The sequence below is a fragment of the Octopus bimaculoides genome, chromosome 12, assembly GCF_046866305.1.
Source record: "Octopus bimaculoides isolate indiv1 chromosome 12, ASM4686630v1, whole genome shotgun sequence".
Taxonomy (NCBI): domain Eukaryota; kingdom Metazoa; phylum Mollusca; class Cephalopoda; order Octopoda; family Octopodidae; genus Octopus; species Octopus bimaculoides.
Window position 1 is genome coordinate 36,316,533 of NC_142939.1, and position 24,841 is coordinate 36,341,373.

The window sequence follows — 24,841 nt, forward strand, 5'->3', positions numbered from 1 at the left end:
GTGAGGCCAAGGAGCAGAATGTGGTTTGGTAGAAGTTTTACTGTTAACTTTTGCTGTAAGTTTCAGTTTTGACTTCTTCAGATATGCATATTTTTGAAGAATCATTATGCCGGATGTTTAAAACAAGTCTGAAAAAGATTTTTCAGAAGGACTCAAAACTGAAAAATTACTGAAATAAAAGAGTGGGCAAAAAAATTCTCCAGCTCCTCTGAATTTACTTTTTTTTTCAGAATTGTAATCTATTATGGCTAAGACCTACACATCTGAAGAAATTACAGTATTTGGTGAACTAGATAATTTCTGACTCTATTGTTTAGGAATGACATATGTATGTATGTATGTGTGTGTGCAGTTGTGTACCCAGGCCTGTATGTTTCAGTGTCAGTTTGTCAGAAGAGCGTTTTTGTGAGATGATAATGTTAAGTCTCTTGTCAACAGAGACAGCCCACTTTTTTTATTATAAAGTATCTTTCTTATTTAAGACTGATCAATGTGATTTAAAGGAAATTTGGTTTCAATTTCTGGCAGGTAGTACATGGAAAACCACAATGGGTACCCTTATGTTGATGATACAAGCCTTCATTCTTTTCTAACATTCCTCAAACAAACGTTTTCTACATGTAACCTAGATTCCATATGTCAAACCTGCACTGATTTCATGATTGGTGACCGTGTGAATTTCTAGTAGTGGTGCCAATGTTGTCTCTTGTAACAGCAGAAAATCTCAAGCTCTATCGTTTCTGGATATGATTGAGCTTGAGTATCAAGAAAACGCCATTGTACCACACCACTTGCTAAACATGAGTGAGACTCGGCAAGAGTTTTAATGGTTACTTCAAATGGTGGGTGTCACATCATCTCCCCTGGTAAAGGCACATCCTTACCATAGCCTCATTTGCATCCCAAAAATTGGCCCATCTCTTCTGGGCTAGAAAATATTTCAACACCCAACAATTACTGACACTCTACAATGCTCAAATGAAGCTTATTATGGACTATTGCTCCCACACTTAGGATGAAGCAGAGGCTATGCATGCAAACATTTGTGGTGTCTATTCTCTCAACTGATTAGCATTAAATTACCCAGAGATACTATCAAATCTTTGGCTCCCATGCATACTGTCCCTTCTCTCTATCTTTTCATTTACTATATAGACCTCTGTTCCTCATAACTGTCTGTTCCTATACCTCCTCCATTTTGACATTCCTACCCATTTGTTTCTCTACCATTCAGACCTGGTTAGTCATGTAATCATGCAGTCAGAGGAAGCATTTACTCTTAAGACTTTTCTCAAGAAAATTTTAGTAAGCAAAATGTAACTGAGCAAAATTTAGAAATTGCAGCAATTGGGGATCATCATATCCTTCTAAGTTCTGTCATATATATGGAAAGATTTTTTTTTTTTTTTGCCTTTTGAATTTAGTGGAAGAAGCAGTGTTTATGTCCTTTGCTGGTTTTTCATGACCGGTGAACATGATACATGTCAACACTTGCATCAAAGATGTGAGCAGAGCAGAGATTCTAGAGGCTAGAGTCTGGGAAAATTTAATGTTAGTTGAGTGGCTCTTCTTTGAATGCCATCCAGGATGCCTGTGTGTGTAGAAGCAATACCATACCAGCTTGAATAATGTCATTCTTGAAGCTTTTCAAGTGTGTTTCTTTCATATGTTCTTGTTGTAATGAGGATTATAGATAGTGATGCTGAGAATCTTTTGTCTGACATACTCATGAAAAATGTTCTGCTTTTTTGTAATTGTGGCTAGTTTCTTTGGGGATCAACTCAAAAAGTGCATCTATAGGTTGATTTGTTTATGATGGTTGTGTATCCTTACAGCTATGTGAGAGAGACTGTTTTCACCATGGCATCAGGTAAGACATTGAGAGAAATGAGTAAGCCCCTGCATCACTGAGCCAAAGAGAGATCCATGCCATGGAAACACCCTTCCTCACCTGTTCCAAAGAAGGTTAAGTTTGTTTCATCTGCAAGGAATGTGATGGCATTGTGTTTATTGACTATCTTCAAAAGGGCCACACCATCAATGGAGAGTATTATGCCAACTTGCTGAGACAGTTACAAAAGCTATCAAAACCAAACTCCCAGGAACACTGATGAAAGGGGTTCTTATTTCAAGAAGACAGTGCTCCAGCAAACAACCCCTTGCTTTCAATGGCTTTGAACTGGTTGGTCACCTTTCTCTTCATTTGGCCCCATCTGACTATCATCTGTTCCCTCAACATGAAAAAGCACTTGGTTGGAGACCAGTATCATGGTGATGATGCCATCATGTCTGCTGTTGATGACTTTTTTGATGAACAGGATGAAAGCTTCTCCAATGGTATCCAAACACTGCAATACCGATGGAAAAAATGTGTTGACTGCAAGGGGACTATATTGAAAAATAAACCTCATTTGGTCACATTCTGTGAGAGTATCTTGGTTGGCCTATGAACTTTTCAGCCAATCCTCACAGAGCAAATCTTTTGTTTGCAATTGTGTCTGAATTTAGCAAGAAAATTCAGGAAAATTTTAATTTGCCCTTGTTTCTACTCTGTAATTATATCTCATGTAAGTGATATCAAAGCAATTTGCCTGAAGAAATTTTTCCATTGTAATTGTTGTATTTGCAAGTTTTAACTGAATAGATTAATGTGACATGAAACAGCTGCTGAAAAATCAATCATTTTTGACAAATACAGGTGTTTGCCCCTGTATTTCATATACTAAAGTTCAGCAACCATAATGCAGTGCCTTGATCCAGAATATTCTATATCATTTCTACAGCAGATACTACTTTTATGAACTTGATAGTTATATTCTGTATCATTGCTCTCATTTGAAATATTTGTTGTATTTATCTATTCTTCATTATCTATATACTATATAACATTTCGTAGTTACCTTTCTAAACATGAAAAATGATTGCTCAATCTTAGAATTGCATATCAAGAAACACACTTCTATCAGATCCATCATAAACTGTGCTAACTTGTCTGTGCTTGCAACATCTCAGTTACAAACTAAACTAAACTACTTACCACGTAAAGCTAATATATTTCCTGCATCATCAGTTATGCACAAATTACACACATTGAAAGTAGTTAAGTTGGTAAGTCCCTGTTTCTTCTAACCCACAAAGCATTTGCGGCTACATATCAACAGGATTTCAGAACACCCTATTGATATAACTGTCTATTTCCCACCTGATGTTAGCAACATAGAAAATGCATATCAAAATAACTATAACATCAACTTCCCTAGATCCAAACTTTGAACCGGGTTGTCAATATGCTGTTGTCTGTATAGCTACAATAATCATGCATTTAAGTTCCTCATTGCTTAACTCAACAAAGACCACTATTGGAGCCTTCAATAATCTAAGAATTGAGTGGGAAGCTGCACTCACCACCAGCCATGTCATTATTGATATCTACAGTGTACATATTCATAATGATATGGTATATGGTAAGATCTTAAGTGTGATTAAATAAGGCATGTAACATATATCTTGTTGAATTGCCCATTTGGGCTATAAAATCTTAGTAAAGGATGTGTGTATTAATTATGGTGTTAACTATAGAAGCTGTTCACTAAACATTGTATAAGCGTTCTATTTGACAGAGCTGTTCTTCAAGTGAATTTAGATGACATTAACACATCCAGTTGTATAAGATAGTGCCTTAGTGAGAAAATGTTGATATCCTCTGAATGTAAAATTTATATTCAAGAGTTTAGAGGCGTGTATACTGTGCTCCTACTGTTTACGGCAACAAACTATACTTGATATTCTTAATGAAGAGACTTTTTTTGCTGTGAAGATAAATGCGACACTAGTAAAATCAACCCTTTCTGCCTGGAAAACCAACAACAACTTAACATCTCAGCTGTGCCACCTTCTGTGTCGTCTACAGCATTCGGGCTCCATATGCAGAATGAGAAAAATTCCCATTCAACTTGTAGAAAACAGCAAAACATCTGATATTCCTAAATGCTTCACATGGCCTGACCTACAGCATTCTTTTATGTTGTATTCAAGCATAATACATTTTTATACTTCTAGAAACATTTTAGAGGTATTTCATTTTGTTGTTGTTTAACCCCTGATCAGTCCTGATGGAACTGATTAAAACAGCTTCAAAACATGATATTGTGTTATTTTCAAATTGTATTAGATAGAAAGGTGTGACTTGAAGAAGGCTTGGCTGCTATTTCTAGCAGTTTCAGTGGCCATATAGAAGGTTCTTCGTTTATATTTCTCATTTTTCAAATGTGTATGTGGAAGGTACTGGGTTCATCTCAATATCTGCCAACATAATCAACAACTTTAACACCATTACAAATTCCCTTAACAACCCTTCTTTTATATAACCTTTACTTTGATACTATTGGTGAGCAGTTAGCACCTTAAGTGATATACCCAAATTAACAATGTTTTATCAATTTAGGTAAGTTGATAAAATACTGAATTATTTGCTCATAAATTGCATATTCAAATCCACTGTGTGAATCACTTTATTCTTCATTAATGATATTGGATTTTGATGCTGGTAGTCTAATTATTTAATGGAAAGAGGCTATCAAGTCAAAAGGGAGCCTATATGTAGTTGCTTGACCTGTTAGAAATAGATGTTAAATCTCCCCCAAATCACACTCTACTGTCTTAAAGAAAGGACACATTTAATATTGATCATATAGTTTGGAAAAACTAAAAGATAAGATAATCACAAACTTTTGATAACAGTTTTTTCTTAATGAGGCCAATCTGGTGTTAAACAACAACATTGATTCATTTCAAGATAAAGGTTTCTGATCTGGGAATGTTACATTTATCTATTATCTGCTTAATTTTCTGGCTTGGCTATTGATACAGTGTTTACAATTACTAAAGTCCCAAACTGCTTAGCTAAATGTCTCTTGTCTTAATAATATGATCTAGTTACATGACCATCTATTACTCCTATTAATATTTATTAATGACATTGCAATCACTGTCACCCTTAATCAAGATCATCATCATAATCACAACCAACTTCAACATAATTAGAAATGTCTGTAACAACCCAATTTGTTCCACCACATAACTCTAATGAAAGTGATAATCCTTTGTCCTACATACATATGAGAAACTACTATCCCCTAAGAGCATCACAACTATTACCACCACCCTCCATAAACCAATTTGATATATCTCTCTTACAAAGACATGAATCACCCCCACCTCCCAACATGATCACTACCTCTACTACAAAATCAAACAGTTACTTAAACTCAATGTTTCCAGCAACACTTTTACCATTAACCCACTATATCACTTTCACTACAACTAATATGTTTCTGGATATCCCACCATTTCTAACACCTGTACCAAGATGAGTCAACAAGAAAGCCTCTGTAGCTGCTTGACCTACTATATTTAACAGCCGAATCTCCTTCGAATCATTTCCTGCCAACTTAATGAAAAGGAGTGTCATATTAACTGATGTAGTTCTAGTTACACAGTTCCTTGATATTACTGTGATTGTAAGTCTATTCAAACCATGCTGACCTAGGGCTAAACAGCAACATAGTACCATCATAAGAACTGCCATGTCTGCTATATTCACCACTAAATTAGTAAATACCACTAATAACACTTGACTACAACTGCCACCACAACAACTACAACCCTATCAATAATGGCTCCCGTTAACACTGCCAACCCTATTAGATTCATCATTAACACTACCATCCAATAAATATCACTACCACCTGTCGCTGCCATAATCAAAAGCTCGTACTAAAGTTCTGACTCAAACTATATTTATATTTTCCCTTCTCTCACTAATTATCCCATTTACTGCTATTCTTGTTATAGTTGTTATCATTGTTAGTGTGACTATCAAAATTGTTGTTTTGAGTGGATGAGTCAGTAACTCATTAAAGCCTTACAGACATGTCCGTCTAATTTAGTTTATATACTAGCAATTTTATTAGCATTACTAAACTCTTTTAGTCACTCTATTGTGTAACATCATTACACTATTTGATCTATTCACAAATGGTTGGTCATGGCAACTGTTACTAGTTTCATTATTAATTGCTAGCAATAAGAATTAACTTGGTAACTTTCTGACTGTTTGACAACTTGCCTACCTATTCACATGCATGCTTGCTTGCTCACTTGTGTCAAAAGTGAAACAATAACATCTCTCTATAGCAGAGGTTCTTAAACTTTTTGAGCCACTGCCCCACCTCATAACCACATAATACCCTCAGCGCCCCCACCCCTATTTTTATGTATAAATAAATATTTTATATTTTACTAGTTTACATATATTATGAATCATTTCATATTTAATATATTATATAATTTGTATACAATACTGTAATAATATTATAAATTCATAGCATCCCCCAATCCACTGCCAAAAAAGAAACCGTCATTACATATTCTTACTCGATAAAATAATGCACAAATTTACACCGCATATTGGAGAAGTCAGCAGTGTAGTGGCATGCATGCTTTTTAAAGGTTTTAATTATATCAGGAGGAGAAGGCTTTGGACTTAACAAAGTGTCTTTGTTAGGCATGAAATTAAATCATCGTCATATTTATTTGTCATAAATTATATATACAAATAATAAACACAGGAAGTGTAGCAGATATGGCTAAGTGTGTCAAAGAAAGACATTTTGGTGTAAGTAGAGAATATATGATGATCTATGTTGAAATATCATAATACAAAACTTAGTGAATTAATTGAATTTTCACAGAGAAGAAATAATCTTTTTCTTCAGGAATATGAGAGAGAAAGGTGTTCGAAAGCATTGAGCTGTTGGACAAAGGTTTCCAAGATCTTCTGATCGTTCAACATTATTCACACTTCAGTCGCAGTTCTCTCTTCGAGGTACAACAGAAACAGATCTTGTCACCTCTCTGTTTCGCAAAAGAACCTTTAGCAGCAACATTCAGCAAAGTGCAGTACACATGCACAGCAATAGTGTTTTGGTAAACGGAGCTTTCCACTTCATAAATGCTAACAATATGTGAAAAAAGGTAGTTAACTCGCTTTGATATATCACTATATTATCCTGTGACAAGCCAATAAGGCATTAGGAAAAAAAAAAAGGAAGCAACATTGTAATACAAAAATCGAAAAATAAAGAACAACATATGCAAACATACTGAGAGCAAGTGTCAGTAGTATGCTGCCCAGAAAGGTAGTTTCCGTATGTAATTTATTACCTCTAAAAAACTATGCACAACTTTACATGAAATAGAAATCATGAAATACAGTGGTCAATAAGTGGTTGCAAGTGCAGGTTTTGATTACTAGTAGTGCAGCAGTGTTAATGGAACAAGAGTCTCCCACAAAAGAAAAGAAATGCATGCAACAAAGAAATGTGTAAAAAAGGCAATGTTATAAGTCCTGTATGAAAGGAATTTTGCACCAATAACAAGAGTTTGTTCGTATAAATGTCACAAAGTTCATGCATTAAAAAAAGTATATGTTGGTACAATGTTCATAGCAAAAGAATAGAGATAAAAGACTAAAGCCATAACAGTATTCCACTAAAACAGCCCATCCAGGTAGGCTTTTAGGAAGGGTTCAATGAGAAGGATGAACTTGGTGAAGTGAAAGTAACCTCTCAATGTCAGGCTGAATAAGCCTGAGATCACCACATTCCGCATGATTCATAGCTTACACCGCTGTTTCGTAAGAAGGCGAGTGACTGCACTGAATCCTCTCTCAACCAAATAAGATGCTGGAAAGGCAATGAAAAACAATTTGACTTTCTTCCAAAGCTCCAGATAGTGGTCACGGATAGCTTTTTGAAGACAAAATACTTGATTGTACTTGCAGAATTTAGGCTTCAATTGAATATCATTTTGAAGAGTTATCAGCTCCTCTTCTAGCTTTCCACTCTCTTCTTCTCCGATGTCAATGAAGGGGATGACAATCTAGTCAGAAACTTGAAGAGCAAACAGATCATGAAATCAATGCTCCATATCTTTGTGCAGTGCGGTGAGGTGTGAGCAAAAGACAAGCAGATCCTCGTCTGCAAGTTTTCCATCCTTTTCAAAATTAGACTAGCAAAGAAACTGGAAAAACTCCCTGCATCCAATTTTGCACTTATACATAACAAGTTTCACTTGAAATGTTGAGATGGTTGACTTAACTTGGATGAGATTAACACCATCTCCTTGCAGCTAGTTATTCACTTCATTGAATTTAATAAGTCAGACAAATATGCAATATCTTTCTTTATACTTATAAAGTATACTCACACTATTTTATACTTATAAAGTATACTCACACTAAGTTCTGGGACGGTGGTATTAAAGAACTCCGTTACTGAATCAAGCAAAGCATAAAAATAATTCAGACAATTTCCCTTTGATAACCACCTCACCTCTGTGTGGAGCAGCAAGTTTTGAAAGTCTTCGTTGATTTCAAAGCAAAGCTGTTGAAACAAGCAAGTATTCAAAGCATGAGATTTGATTTTATTCACGGTGGTGATGACCATGTTTAGGGAATTGTGAAGATGACCTCTGAGGTTTCGTGCAACAAGGTGTTGTCAGTGAATCACGTAGTGCATCAGGCAGGCTGACTTTGAGAGCCGCGTTGACAGCCAGTCATCGATGGTGCACCATCAATTGCAATAGTATTCAGTGGGATGTCCTTTTTGTCAATAAAGCTCTTGATCACATTGAAAATGGATTTACTCTTGCTATTAGTTTCCAATAGTCTGGCAAAGAGTAATTCTTGGCCCTCTTTCACAAAACGAACATATACAAGGAGGATGGAATCATTACCTGGCAAAGTAGACTCGTCCAACTGCAAGCTGAATTCTGTTTTCTTCAGAATTGTGCAGAGTTGGTCTTCGACGTCTTCTGCCATTTCATCAACTCTCCTCTGGACAGAGCTATTACTCAGAGGAATACCTTTGATAATTGGCTCTGGTGCCTTGTGTAGTACCATCTTCAGGACTTCTTTTACAGCTGGTAAGATTAGCTGTTCTCTTATTGGGTGAGGTTTGCTGGACTTCGCAATGAGAAGTGATATGTTATAAGAAGCACTCAAACCATCACTAGATTAACTGGATGAACTCGAGGAAAAACTTCCAAGTTATTTTAAGGGATTGAAAATAATTCAAATTTTTTTCTTCTCTATCAAGATGCCTTTTATTTAAGTGTTCTTGAAGCCTTGATGGTTTCATCACTTCATTTGTAAAAGTCTTTTCAGAAAGTAGACGAATTGGTTGCTTTTCTTTGTGTGGAGTTACAATAAACCCATACTACTCCAACACCGCTTGACAACCAGTTTTGATTTGAGGGTAGCTGCATCAAATACCATTCTACACAAAGTGCCACATATTAAAGGAGGATCTCAGTAATAACAGTGTAGCAAAACGGCAGTGCTCCAGCATGGCCACAGCTATGAGCTGAAACTACAAAAAAAGCAAAAAAAAAATATATATATGTATTTGGTGCTCCAGCATGGCCGCAGTCAAATGACTGAAACAAGTAAAAGAGTAAAAGAGTATATATTTATATTTATATATATATATATGTACTTATATATTCATATATATATATTTGTATATGTGTATTTATATATTTATATATTTGTGACATGCGTAAGCTCGCAAGGAATGAAGCCAGTATGCTCCGTTGGATGTGTAATGTCAATGTGAATACCCGTCAGAGTGTAAGTATCTTGAGAGAAAAGCTGAACATTAGAAGCATCAGTTGTGGCGTGCAAGAGAGACGATTGCGCTGGTATGGACATGTGGTGAGAATGGAGGAGGATAGCTGCGTGAAAAAGTGCCACACCCTAACAGTTGAGGGAACCCGTGGAAGAGGTAGGCCCAGGAAGACCTGGGCTGAGGTGGTGAGGCAAGACCTTCGTACATTGGGCCTCACCGAGGCGATGACTACTGCCCGAGACCTTTGGAAATGTGCTGTGCGTGAGAAGACCCGGCAAGCCAAGTAAGATCGTTGCCAGTGCCCCTGGACTGGTTCTTGTGTGGGTGGCACATGAGATGCACCATTTTGAGCGTGGTCGTTGCCAGTACCGCCTGACTGGCTCCTGTAGGATTTTCGAGCGAGATCGTTGCCAGTGCCCCTGGACTGGCTTGTGCGGGTGGCACATAAAAGACACCATTTCGAGCGTGGCCGTTTTCGTGCGGGTGACACGTAAAAGCACCCACTACACTCTCTGAGTGGTTGGCGTTAGGAAGAGCATCCAGCTGTAGAAACTCTGCCCAATCAGACTGGAGCCTGGTGTTGCCATCCGGTTTCACCAGTCCTCAGTCAAATCGTCCAACACATGCTAGCATGGAAAGCGGACGTTAAACGATGATGATGATGATGATGATGATGATGTATTTATATATTTATATATATGTATTTATATATTTATATATGCTCTTTTACTTGTTTCAGTCATTTGACTGTGGCCATGCTGGAGCACCGCCTTTAGTCGAGCAAATCGACCCCAGGACTTATTCTTTGTAAACCTAGTACTTATTCTATTGGACCCTTTTGCCGAACCGCTAAGTTATGGGGACGTAAACACACCAGCATCGGTTGTCAAGCAATGTTGGGGGGACAAACATATACACACACACATATAAATATATATACATATATATGACGGGCTTCTTTCAGTTTCCGCCTACCAAATCCACTCACAAGGCTTCGGTCGGCCTGAGGCTATAGTAGAAGACATTTGCTCAAGGTGCCACGCAGTGGGAGTGAATCCAAAACCATGTGGTTCGTAAGCAAGCTACATACCACACAGCCACTCCTACGCCTGTATGTATTTATATATTTATATATATGTGTATATATATGTGTGTATATATATATATATATATATATGTGAGAGCTGTGCGAGTCATGTACAGAGATGCTGCCAGTAAGGTGAGGGTTGGAAATGAGTACAGCAATGAATTCCGGGTAGAGGTAGGGGTCCACCAAGGTTCCGTCCTCAGCCCCCTCTTATTTACCATAGTCCTCCAAGCAATCACAGAGGAGTTCAAGACAGGTTGCCCCTGGGAGCTCCTCTATGCTGATGACCTTGCCCTAATTGCGGAGTCACTATCAGAACTAGAGGAGAAGTTTCAGGTGTGGAAGCAAGGTCTAGAATTGAAGGGCCTTAGAGTCAACCTAGCTAAAACCAAAATCCTAATAAGTAGGAAGGTAGATAAAACACAAACCCCTTCAGGTAGATGGCCCTGCTCAGTATGTAGAAAAGGAGTAGGTAGTAACTCTATAAGATGTACCCGGTGCAAGCTATGGACACATAAGAGGTGCAGCAACATCAAAGGCAGGTTAACTAGCAAGTTAGTTTTTGTTTGTGGCAGATGTTCAGGTGCAATAAAGACTGCAAACAAACAGGAAACAACTTCTATCTCATTCCAGGGTGAAAAACTAGAGGTAGTCGATAGCTTCCACTATCTGGGCGACCAAGTTAGTAGTGGGGGTGGGTGCGCTGAAAGTGTAGCTGCTAGAATAAGAATAGCCTGGGCAAAGTTTAGAGAGCTCTTACCCCTGCTGGCGACAAAGGGACTCTCACTCAGAGTAAAAGGCAGACTGTATGACGCATGCGTACGAACAACCATGCTACATGGCAGTGAAACATGGGCTGTAACTGCTGAGGACATACGTAAGCTCGCAAGGAATGAAGCCAGTATGCTCCGTTGGATGTGTAAAGTCAATGTGAATACCCGTCAGAGTGTAAGTATGTTGAGAGAAAAGCTGAACATTAGAAGCATCAGTTGTGGCGTGCAAGAGAGACAATTGCGCTGGTATGGACATGTGGTGAGAATGGAGGAGGATAGCTGCGTGAAAAAGTGCCACACCCTAACAGTTGAGGGAACCCGTGGAAGAGGTAGGCCCAGGAAGACCTGGGCTGAGGTGGTGAGGCAAGACCTTCGTACATTGGGCCTCACCGAGGCGATGACTACTGACCAAGACCTTTGGAAATGTGCTGTGCGTGAGAAGACCCGGAAAGCCAAGTAAGATCGTTGCCAGTGCCCCTGGACTGGTTCTTGTGCGGGTGACACATGAGATGCACCATTTTGAGCGTGGCCGTTGCCAGTACCGCCTGACTGGCTCCTGTAGGATTTTCGAGCGAGATCGTTGCCAGTGCCCCTGGACTGGCTTGTGCGGGTGGCACATAAAAGACACCATTTCGAGCGTGGCCGTTTTCGTGCGGGTGACACGTAAAAGCACCCACTACACTCTCTGAGTGGTTGGCGTTAGGAAGGGCATCCAGCTGTAGAAACTCTGCCAAATCAGACTGGAGCCTGGTGTTGCCATCCGGTTTCACCAGTCCTCAGTCAAATCGTCCAACCCATGCTAGCATGGAAAGCGGACGTTAAACGATGATGATGATGATGATGATGATATATATTTATATGTACTTATATATATATATATATATGAATATATACATATTTATATGCACACACACACGCACACACACACACACACACACACACACACATATATATATTTATATATGTATATTTTTGTATATATATTTATATATGTATATATATGTATATATATTTATGTATATATATGTGTATATATATATATATATATATATATATATATATATATATATATATATAATCTTATGTGAGAAGACCCGGCAAGCTAAGTGAGACCAAAATCCAAGGCCTCTGCCAGGGATGTAGCCAGCCCACTTATGCATACCCTTCCTTCATTGGACATTAAACTTGGCTTGCAAAGACCTGTTGGGGCAAGCACTTGTGCCGGTGGCACCTCAAAAGTCATTCGAGCGAGATCGCTGCCAGGGCCGCTGGACTGGCTCCTGTGCAGGTGACACGTAAAATTCCCCACTTTGAGCATGGCCGTTGCCAGTACCGCCTGACTCGCCTTCATGCCGGTGGCACGTAAAAGCGCCCACTACACTCTCAGAGTAGTTGGCGTTAGGAAGGGCATCCAGCTGTAGAAACTCTGCCAAATCAGATTGGAGCCTGGTGTAGCCATCTGGTTCACCAGTCCTCAGTCAAATCGTCCAACCCATGCTAGCATGGAAAGCGGACGTTAAACAATGATGATGATGATATATATATGTATGTATGTATATATATATATATATATATATATTTATATTTATATATACATCTATATATTTATGTATATATATATATATATATATATATATATATATATATATATATATATATATTTATACTTATATGTATTTTTATATATATATAGATATTTTTATATATATATAAATATATGTATTTATTCATATATATTTATATATGTATATATGTATATATTATGTATATATTTATTTATATATATATATGTATGTATATATATATATATATATATATATATATATATATATATATATATATATATATATATATATATACATACACACATATACATTTATATATGAATCTATATATTTATGTATATATATTTATATATGTATTTTATATATGTTTTTTTATATATAAATAGAAATATTAATATTTCTAAGTCTCTCTAAAGGAGACTACAGCAGCAGTACTGGATATTAGTAGTTATCGCCGAGCTAATATGGCAGTTCAGGAAAATAGGATGAATCCTGCCATTGATTAGCTCCAAGAGGCCATCGCCTCTAGCTAGTGATGTGAGACAAAAACCTATATATATATATATATGTGTGTGTATAGATATATATATATGTATATATATGTATATATATATATGTGTATATATATGTATATATATGTGTATATATATATATATATATATATATATATATATATACACACACATATATATATATGTGTGTGTATATGTATATATATATGTGTGTATATGTATATATATATGTACATATATATGTATATATATATGTACATATATGTATGTATATATATATGTGTATATATATATATGTGTATATATATATATGTATATATATATATATATATATATATGTATGTATTTTTTTTCTCCGTGTTTTTCTCCTTGTCTCCGTATTCTTTCTGTTGAAGAGCGTAGCTCGAAACGTCAAAGACTTTCCGTATTCCCGAGCGTCATACTAATATATACTTTTGTTATTTACACCACCTGTCCTCGTCTGTTGTTATTTTTTGTATATTCTCCCATATATGTGTATATATATATATATGTATATATATATATATATATATATATGTATATATATATATATATATATATATATATATATATGCATGTATATATATATATGCATGTATATATATATATGTATATGTATATATATGTGTGTGTGTATATATATATATATATATATATATATATATATATGTATAAAGAGAGAAAAGGATAAAAAGACCAATGGCAGAGTTAGAAATATATTTTATGGATAAAGTCTTACAGCTGTTTCAGGGAAAATCTAATGCATCCCTTCATCGGAGACGGTAATAGTAGAGGAATGGATTATTACATCTAATAGAGGAGAGTTGTAGTAGGAAGTGAGAGTGATGCGCTGAAAAAAGAACAAAGAAGAAACAGTACTTGGAGTGTAGCTTCATTCTGGTAGTAAACATCCATGTAAATAATCCTTGCGGGTATTTTCTGGAGATAATTGTAGTAGCAAAGGTGGATATATATCATATCGTGTCCGGAGTAGACTGTGTGTTGTTTACTCAAAGGATAGCCCAAATCAAGTGAGAGATGTGTGTAGGGTAAAGAGGTCAAGCCTTAAGACAGGAAGGAAAGGGGAGAAAGAAGTAATTCAAGTGAGGAATAGTAGTGAGCAGTTGTATGGTCAGTTATTCTGACAAGACAGAGAGAAGTATAGGGACCCAAAAGGAAGAATGATGGGTGGAGGCGTAAGTTTAGTAAGGAAGAAGGAATGTGAGGAATACCCTTCATAACCTTTTATATATATATATATATATATATATGCATTTGTATATATATATGTATAAGTATATATATATATATATGTATATATATTATTTTGTTTAAAAGAGTTCCAACACTGTCTGTTTTTTATGTTTTATTTATATTCCTGCAGAACCAATGTGGGGTATAGAATATGGAATATACAATATATAATATAAAATAAAATAAAATAAAAATGGATGGCACCATGAAAGAAAGTATTGAATGTAGATGAAATATTGAGTGTTCAATATAAAGGATCAAATATATAAATATAAAAATATAAATATATAAAGGCGACTCGAGTTTCAGGGCTATTTCCCTTCGTCATGGCCGGTATGACAGACTCATACCAGCCATGACGAAGGGAAATAGCCCTGAAACTCAAGTCGCCTTTATATATATATATTTATATTTATATATTTATATATTTGATCCTTTATATTGAACACTCAATATTTCATCTACATTCAATACTTTCTTTCATGGTGCCATCCATTTTTATTTTATTTTATTTTATATTATATATTGTATATTATATTATATATTGTATATTCCATATTCTATACCCCACATTGGTTCTGCAGGAATATAAATAAAACATAAAAAACAGACAGTGTTGGAACTCTTTTAAACAAAATAATATATTCCTCTATACACAATCATACAAAAAACCCCACCTTTTTTGTACTTATTTTTACTCGCATATATATGTATATATATATATGCATGTGTATGTATATATATATATATATATATATATATATATATATATATATATATATATTCTTATACATATGCTTATTGTTTGTAAGCGTGGTGCCTATTCTATCGATATCTTATTCCGATCCGCTAACTGTGGGGAGAGAGAAACAATATTGTATTTAAACAAAAACCTATGCAAACCAACGTTTTTCCCAGTTTATGCATTTACATGAGAGCTCTGGGGAAAATGTTATAGTGCATGACCATCCTTGAGACATAAGTAATATTTGTGTAAATTTTGGTGAATATCAGTTGAGAATTGTGGAAATGTATGCGTTAGTCAATATACACACACATACTGTAATTTATATATACTAGATATAATCATCACAATTTCATGTTGGTTTTGCATAGATTGGATGGGTCCACTTGTATTTTTTTATCATTTCCTTCATATGATTCAGCCTTCTGAGATCAGCTGTTACTATGCCTCTCATGTCTTCTTAGGCTTTCCTTTTTTTCAGATTTCTTCCTTTGGGATCACCTGACAATTTTCTACACCTTTACATCTGATTTCTCTTATACACAATTTTTTTCTCTCAACTCATTTCTGCTCTATTGTTCATCACCTTAAATTTATACATCCATTGAAGCTCACTCACTTTGTTTCTTTCCAGCCTTTATACATTTTCTGCATTCATATACATGTTTCACTAACATACAGATTCACACATTATGAACATGTCATGCAATACTTATGAAGCAAATCCTTTTGTTGCCAGCTAAACTTTTTTTTCTTTCCTTTCTTACTTTGGCCTCTATGCTTTTGAAACTACTACTAATTAGAGCTCACCTAAGTTAGAGAAGTTATCTATTATTTTCATGGAAGCATCCAAGCATTTGAAAGAATTTATTTCATCAGTGCTCTTACTGCTAACTGCTCTTGTGCATCTGCTACATATCAAATTCTTTTCTCTGCCAATTTGCCTGTTGCATACCCTTAGTCTACAAATGGGTTCTAATGGAATTTCTAACTGTTCTTTTTCTAAAAATTGAATATGGCCTCTTTCCAGATGGCAAAAGAGTCCTGTCTATTTTCCTGCTAAAAAATTTTATCTTCAGTAGATTTACTTTGAGCCCTCTCAATTCTTGGTTTTGCTTCAATGGTTGAAAATCTTCTGTAAATCTTCAATAGAGAACTAAGTCATTGTCAGATAGGAATTCCCAGAGACAATAGATTTGTAACTTCTCTGTTTATTACCTGGAAAATTATAATAGGATGGATTTGAAAACTGAGTTTTGATGCTCACCTACCTGCATGCTAAACTGGTTAATTATCGTGCACAACTTTCACAAGCCATTCATCTACACCTAGTTTTCTGAGAGACAAACAAATGGCTTCTCTAGGATAGTGAATGCTGATGTTGTGGCTAGATTTTACTAACAACCTCTATTGTTATTCAATGGGAAGAGAACAAAGCAGTATCTAAAGCTGTTGCAAATCCAAACCTCATCTCATATAAGCTAATTTTCTTTACCCCTGTTACAATGTGTTTCTTGAGCATCTTTTTGTCTTTGTAGAGTAATCCTTTTGACACTACAATGCTGGAAATTGCCCCTTCCTGTGCTACACAATTACTTTAATATCTTTTAATACACTTGATACTTTCAACATCTCAGTGTCTATTCCTGACAGTCTGGTTGCTATTTTTTTTGCCTTCATATTCTTAATGACTGTTTTGATTGCATATTTTTTATTTTAGTTGCTAGTCTCTCTGTTGGGTTTACTCGGGTAGTTCCTCTCTCACCACTTGTATTATATACACACCTTTCATCAGCAACATCGTAATTCAAACTGAAAAACTGCTTTATACCGAGGAACACCTTTTTCCTCTGATCCTTAGATTGCAGAATATTTGTAAGCATCTTACTTTCCATTCCTTGTGAAACTAAATACACCTGACTTCTATCTTCTATTCTTAGTACATGATATTGTTTCTCTCTCCCCATTTTTTCTGCTTTTAGGGGTTGTCTCTTAAGTTTTGTGGTTCTATTTATTTGCACATACAAACATACCCAAACATGCATACATACATCTATCAATCCATACATATACACACATGTACAAGCACACATACAGACATGTATGTATATCTATGCATATGCATTATGTGTGTATGTGTATGTACATAGGGAGGTTCTTGAGGATACATTTGGTAATTTAATAAAAACAACTCTAATCTACTGAGTTCTACTGAGTGTTTTTTAATAGAAATTTGTGCACATATTCTTGATAAGCTTTCTTATAACATTATTCAATGAATCCGCCTTCAGTTATAGTGACTACTTCAATGCAGAACCAGAATCATTGACATACCTGCACTAAATGGTTCTTATTCATTTTGGAGAGTATCTAGATAATGGCGCCTTTCAGTGAAGCTATGGTATCATACGGATGTTGTTTAGTCTCCCTTTGAACAATGTTCCAAACATAGTAATCCATGGTATTTTAAAATCTTGAGAGTTTGGAGGCCATAAGTTTATTGTCTAACATTATTTCTAAGACCCTGTGGAAAGATTTGAGGTGGCATGAGAAGACTATCATTACTCACCACACCTAAAATCATCACAGTTGCTGTAAATTTAGTGTAAATCAATCTGGGGACATAAGGATCTGCATACAACCCTCTGTTAGTTGTGTTGAATTTTCTTCTCATCAGAGAACCAAAACGTGCGCGCACGCACACACACACACACACACAAATAGATCGATATCACTACACCCCAAAAACTTGTAAGTTGATTTGGATGCAAGCTGAAAGAAGCCCTTCATATATGTATGTATGCATGTGTGTATATTTATGTCTCCTTGTCTTGACATTATGTGATAACTGTAAATGAGTGTCACTGGCATACAAGCAGTAACACTCATTTCCAATATTCTGCATTAACATATCTGAGCATGTGGAAATATTACCTTGTTTGGAAACATGAGGGTCGATGACAAGGAAGGGCATCCAGCTATAGAATTCTGCCTCAACAAAATTTTGTCCTATCCATTCAAAATGATTGTGTGTGTGCGTGTGTATGTGTAGCTATGCAGGTAGGTAGATAACAGGTATGTTTTGCCCATTTTTGGTGCAGGCCATGTCAAGCTTAATTGTACTCTGTGTGTGTGTGTTTGTATTTACATATGTATGTGTGTGTGTGTGTGTGTTTGTATTTACATATGTATGTGTGTGTGTGTGTGTGTGTGTGTGTGTGTGTGTGTGTGTATATACACACACTAGCAGAGATACCCAGCGTTGCCCGTGTTACATGCAATTGAAGAATGAGACTTTTCTGTTATATTTTCTGTAAGGAGCTGGAATACATATGATTCGAATTTCATCAAAATTGCACATGAGGGTTCTTTCCCTCTTTACACACCCTAAAAAATTCTAATCATGAGACATGTATCCCATACTATTGATCTTTATGCACATATTCCAAAATTTCAGTCATGGAGCTCTAAAATGTGGTAATGAAGGCCCCTATTGGAGCTGGATGTGTTAATGTCAACCAGAGAAGTTGAATTGTTGGGAATGTTTTTAACTTGGGTCTTATAGTATGCCTGTATATATGTGAGAGTATAGTTTCACTTTAATAGTTTCAGTATGAAATTGAAAGTATTAAAGTGAAAGTATTCGAATTTACAGTAGTGACATGTTATTGTTTCACTTTCGACATGTAATACTGAAATAGTGGAATAGTTTCAGTGTTAAAGTGAAAATATCTGACATGAGTGTTTTTGTTTCACTTTTGACACGTAATAATTAAATAGTGGGGGAGATATGATGTTGTTGTGGGCTCGAGCTATGCAAGAAGTTAAACATCTTTTTTGACTAAAACAACCGGGACCCTAAGTAAGGCATGTGTAAAATTTGAATGAAATTAGTTGTATAATTCTCTAGTTTTAGGGATTCATACACACAGACACACACACATTCTAATTTTTATATTGAGAGATGAAATAATAAGGGTGATAAATTGAATATTAATTTAATTGACATCAATTTGAAACCAGTGGCCTAGCATAAAGAAAAGTCTGAAAATTCAGAAAAATTTTATTACATACATATAAGAAGGGATGACCACTAAGTGGACATCCGTTATGCTAGAAATAGTTCACCTATGATCAAACCACAAAGAAAAGGATGTTCTCTTGAGAAATTCAGCACACACCAGAACGTAAATGGGCAAGACAAATGAAAATATACAAAATAAAGAGTTAGTCGCAGACCAGTTTCACCATTAATGCAAATTTATTTATGTAACACGTCCGTGGCTCTTCAGTACGACCGTTCTAATTCAATATAATTTGCAGAAGTATTGACATGTGTACAGTTAATTTAGACATGTGTACAGTTAAATTAGACATGTGTACACTTAACTGTACACAAGTCTAATTTTATGTGGACAACTCGTGTATAGTTCTGCAAATTATATTGAATTAGAACAGTCATACTGAAGATCCACGGACTTGTTACGTAAGTAAATTTGTATTAATGGCGAAACCGGTCTGTGCCTAATTCTTTATTTTGTATATTTTCATTTGTCTTGCCCGTTTACGTTCTGGTGTGTGCTGAATTTCTCTAGAGAACATTCTTTTCTTTGTGGTTTGATCGTAGGTGATCTATTTCTAGCTAAACGGATGTCCACTTAGCGGTCATCCCTTCTTATACATACATACATACATACATACACACACACACACACACACACACACACACACACACACATATATATATATATATATATATATATATATATATATATGTATATAACTGTGGTAGAGGTAGACCCAGGAAGACATGGGACGAGATGGTGAAACATGATCTTTGAACTTTGGGGCTCCCTGAGGCAATGACTAGTGACCAAGACCTTTGGCGATCTGCTATGCTTGAGAAGACTCGTCAAGCCAAGTGAAATTGTAGTCATGGCTGATGCTGGTGTCACATAACTGGCATGTAAAAAGCACCTTTTGAGCATTGGGCCCCACGGAGGCAAAATGGCTGAGTTCTTTTTGAGTGCTGGCCCTCATGGAGGCAATGACTGAGACCTTTGGCATTATGTTGTGCTTGAGAAGAAGACCCACCAAGCCGAGCAAAATCGCAGTCATGGCAGATACCGGTGTCATGCAAATGGCACCTATGTCAGTGGTACGCAAAAGCACTCATTACACTCTCAGAGTGGTTGATGTTAGGAAACCAAGCCAAATCATACTGGAGTCTGGTGCAACCTTCCAGCTTGCCAGCCCTGGTCAAACCATCCAACCCATGCCAGCATGGACAACGGATGTTAAATGATGATGATGATGTTTCCAACTGCTTTTCTATGCTTACATAAATTGAACAGGTGTTTGCCATGCAGCTTCTTACCATTTTTTACCTTTCTTTGTTATCTCTTTGTGAGGTCCAACATCGTGGGGTTAACTGTCGCTTCGACTCATATCTTTTACATTTTCTTTCTGCTTGCATTTTCTAGCACATCATTTAATTGTTTCTTAGTTACCCAAATGTTTTGTATGTTAGCATTATAATAAACATGCTTTTAAATCAGAGTATGTTTCCTTTCTGAACTAAAAAAGAAAATTTGAACTATATTTTGTGACAACTTTGTTACTTCACATAAATCATGATTTTTCCCTACATACACCATTTTCTAGAATTGCACCATGATTCCCCACATTTACCCAATAAAGATACAAGATCTATTTATCATTTGTCCTTCAAAAATCCCAAAGGCTTTCATGTTTCTTCTTTAAAACATTTTTTTGCAAAGGTGAACTCATTTTTTACTGCGATAACTTCCAAGGTAAATTACTTTCACTTTCATAGGGCCCTGGAAATAAAGAAGCTCCAGACTGAAGAAAATCACAAAGATATTTTTCTGCCTCACTTATCAAAAGGGATAAAAACACTTCTAAATTTTTGTTTGCACATTGATTTTCCTACTCTTCCAATCATTCCACTAACGTTTAAGCTTTTTCTTTTCTCCAAAGAGACTTAATTCATTTCATGTTATATACAGTCAACACATTTTTTTCCATTGTGGATATACTTATTCCTGCCTTCCAAGTCGACTTCTCATCCCATACACAATCTACTCATCAGTCACAATCTGACTTCCTGACAAAATGTCCTTTTGTATGAGTTGCTCTGATGTTCAATCTACAGCAGGGGTGGGGAACCCCTGTCCGTGAGCCCATTCTATTGTGTTCGCAGGCTAATATACTCACATTTATATATACTCATATGCCTATTTGTGACATAGGTTGGGTTTCCATTATGACTTAAAATGGTCAGACTCAAACAGAAATTGTCTGGTGATTGCCATTTGAATGGAAATTTTGTTTTCACTATAAAACACATATTGCTAGATTTGTACCACCCCCTTGAGACCCAACTACACTTTAGCTGAGAAAGCTAAAAATATATTGCATGTATGGAAATAATTGTTATATGAAACAAAAGCTGAAGGATTGTTGAAAATTCTGTGTAAAAATTATTCATATCCAAGAACCCCAAGTATTAAAATTTCCCTCCCTATTTCATTTTTCACAAAAAAAAAAAAAAAAACACTGATATCAGCATTCACCCTCTTTCTGTCAATCGATAAGCAAAAAATATTCTAAAATCTATTAAAAATCAAAAACAACTTAGTAAAGCTTCATCAAAACAGAAACTACTAATTAGGTGCTTTGTGAACAGGATTATAAGAGAATATTACTAACTAAAGCAGTGAAAGATAACTTTTTCTGAAAGGGGTGTTGCATTTTTGCTATCAGTCAGTGTAAAAAAGGTCAACAGAAGTTACTTTCATCTGCCATTGGCTTATCAGTTATCACCCTTCCCTACCCACTCACTTGTCAACACCTGTGTGAACAAGGGAGAGAAAAATCAAGTTAAACCTTGCAGAACCTAACAATATCCTAATTTTTTGCAAATTTTAATTTTTTACTGTTTCTACAACACTGAATGGATGCATTAGACTGGGAGCCAGTTGGCTTTTATTTTTCCCAGGCAGTGGTAATAGCAAAAATTCTGAAAGTGATAATATAGGCGCAGGAGTGGCTGTGTGGTAAGTAGCTTGCTTACCAACCACATGGTTCCGGGTTCAGTCCCACTGCGTGGCACCCTGAGTAAGTGTCTTCTACTATAGCCTCGGGCCGACCAAAGCCTTGTGAGTGGATTTGGTAGATGGAAACTGAAAGAAGCCTGTTGTATATATGTATATATATATATATATATATATATATATATATGTATGTGTGTTTGAGTGTCTGTGTTTGTCCCCCCAACATCGCTTGACAACCGATGGTGGTGTGTTTAGGTCCCCGTAACTTAGCAGTTCGGCAAAAGAGACCGATAGAATAAGTACTAGGCATCCAAAGAATAAGTCCTGGGTCGATTTGCTCAACTAAAGGCGGTGCTCCAGCATGGCCGCAGTCAAATGACTGAAACAAGTAAAAGAGTAAAAGTGTAAATATAAATTTAATCGGTTTATAACTTTCTTATTTACTTATTTACTTGTTTCAGTCAATAAACGTGGCTTTCAATACCCTTATCAACATGGCAAGCAGGTTATAAAAATTGTAAAAAGAGGAGTGCTGGTGAATATAAAGAAGTTTGATGAAAATTGGACTGAGCTTTATTTTTTTATTAAAATAGATAACAAGTGCAGTTGTCTTATTTTCAATGAACAAGTAGCCGTTCATAAAAAATATAATATTGAGAGGCATTTTTGTGAGTAAGTGTAAGACCTATGAAAATTTGAAAGAATCTGAACATTTAGACAAGATAGCCTCATTGAAAGAAAATCTGCCAAGCCTATTTTAAAAGGCCGATTCTTGAAAGTGACTCAGTAACTCAAGCTAGTTATGCGGCATGCAAAAATATTGCTAAAATACTCAAAGCACATAGTGGTGGTGAATTCATGAAAGAATGTATCCTTATTGCTGTTTGATAATATATATATATATATATATATATATATATACAGAAAAACTTAGCTTGTTTGGAAATATTAGCTTATCAAGAAGAACTGTTCTGATCATACTAAAGCTATTGCTGATGACATTCAAAACTCTCTAAAATCTGATTCAGCAGAATTCATATTGTATTCATTAGCTATTGATGCTGCTCAGATGGCAATATTTATACATGGAATAACTGCAAAATTCAACATTCGGAAAGAATTTCTTGCTTTGAAATCAATGCATGTAGCAACTAGAGGTGAAGATTTATTTCAAATGGTCAACTCAGCCTTAAAGGATTTTGATTTACTGTATGAAAAAAATGAGTGGTCTTGCTACAGATGGCGTTCCATTTATGGTAAGTTGTGAAAAAGGTTTTGTAGCTCTGATTAAGAATGAATTTAATAAGTGTCTTTTGGATTGGGAAACTTTATTTGTTACTGCTTTATTCATATGGAAAGTTTATGAGCAAAATCTCTCAAGATGGGCAATGTAATGAAAGTTGTAACTAAGGCAGTTAATTTGATAAAAAGAAAAGGGTTGAATAATAGGGAATTTAAGGAATTTTTGAAAGACCTTGAAGCTGAATGTGGGGATTTATTGTACCGTTGTGAAGTTAGGTGGTTATGAAAGCTCAAATGCTTAAGCAATTTTATGAACCGAAGGAAGAAGTGAAAATTCTTATGAATGTTAAAGGTGTTCCTATTATAGAACTAGAAGATAAAAAGTTTCAAAGCGATTTAGCATTTTTAGTAGATACTAGCAGAGGCACCCGGCGATGCTCGGGAATGAAATTGTTGCTTATATACTTGAAGAAAAAAAGGCAAAATATGCTGTATAGAAATTTGAGGACATTCTGTAGATGGACTCTCAGATGAATGATGGCTGGGCGCCTCTCATGAATGGGGAAAATTGAAGATGTGCCAAAAAGCCTCATTGGTACTTGGAAACTTTTACGAAAATTAAAATGGGGATTAAATGAAAAAAATGATTTACATGAATATCCTCACAAGAGTAATTGAAATAAATGGTGATTGTGGAACCCCCCACTCACGCACGCGCACGCGCATACACACGTGTGTCTTTGTAAATATGTTTGTATACATTTATGTATGTGTGAGAAGTTTAAGGTGTGGAAGCAAGGACTAGAATCAAAGGGCCTTAGAGTCAACCTAGCAAAAACCAAAATCCTAATAAGTAGGAAGGTAGATAAAACACAAA

At 35.7% G+C, this 24,841-nt stretch overlaps 2 protein-coding genes across 2 annotated transcripts in view; one reads left to right on the forward strand and one right to left on the reverse strand.

Moving 5' to 3' along the window:
- Positions 1 to 24,841, forward strand: part of LOC106875675 (uncharacterized) — a 178,334-nt gene that overhangs the window by 13,019 nt on the left and 140,474 nt on the right. The gene's annotated exons all lie outside the window — the stretch shown is intronic.
- LOC106881917 (zinc finger BED domain-containing protein 5-like) lies at positions 8,579 to 8,962 on the reverse strand. The gene has a single exon (XM_089361277.1). It carries the CDS (start codon positions 8,960 to 8,962, stop codon positions 8,579 to 8,581), a length of 384 nt encoding a protein of 127 aa, XP_089217403.1.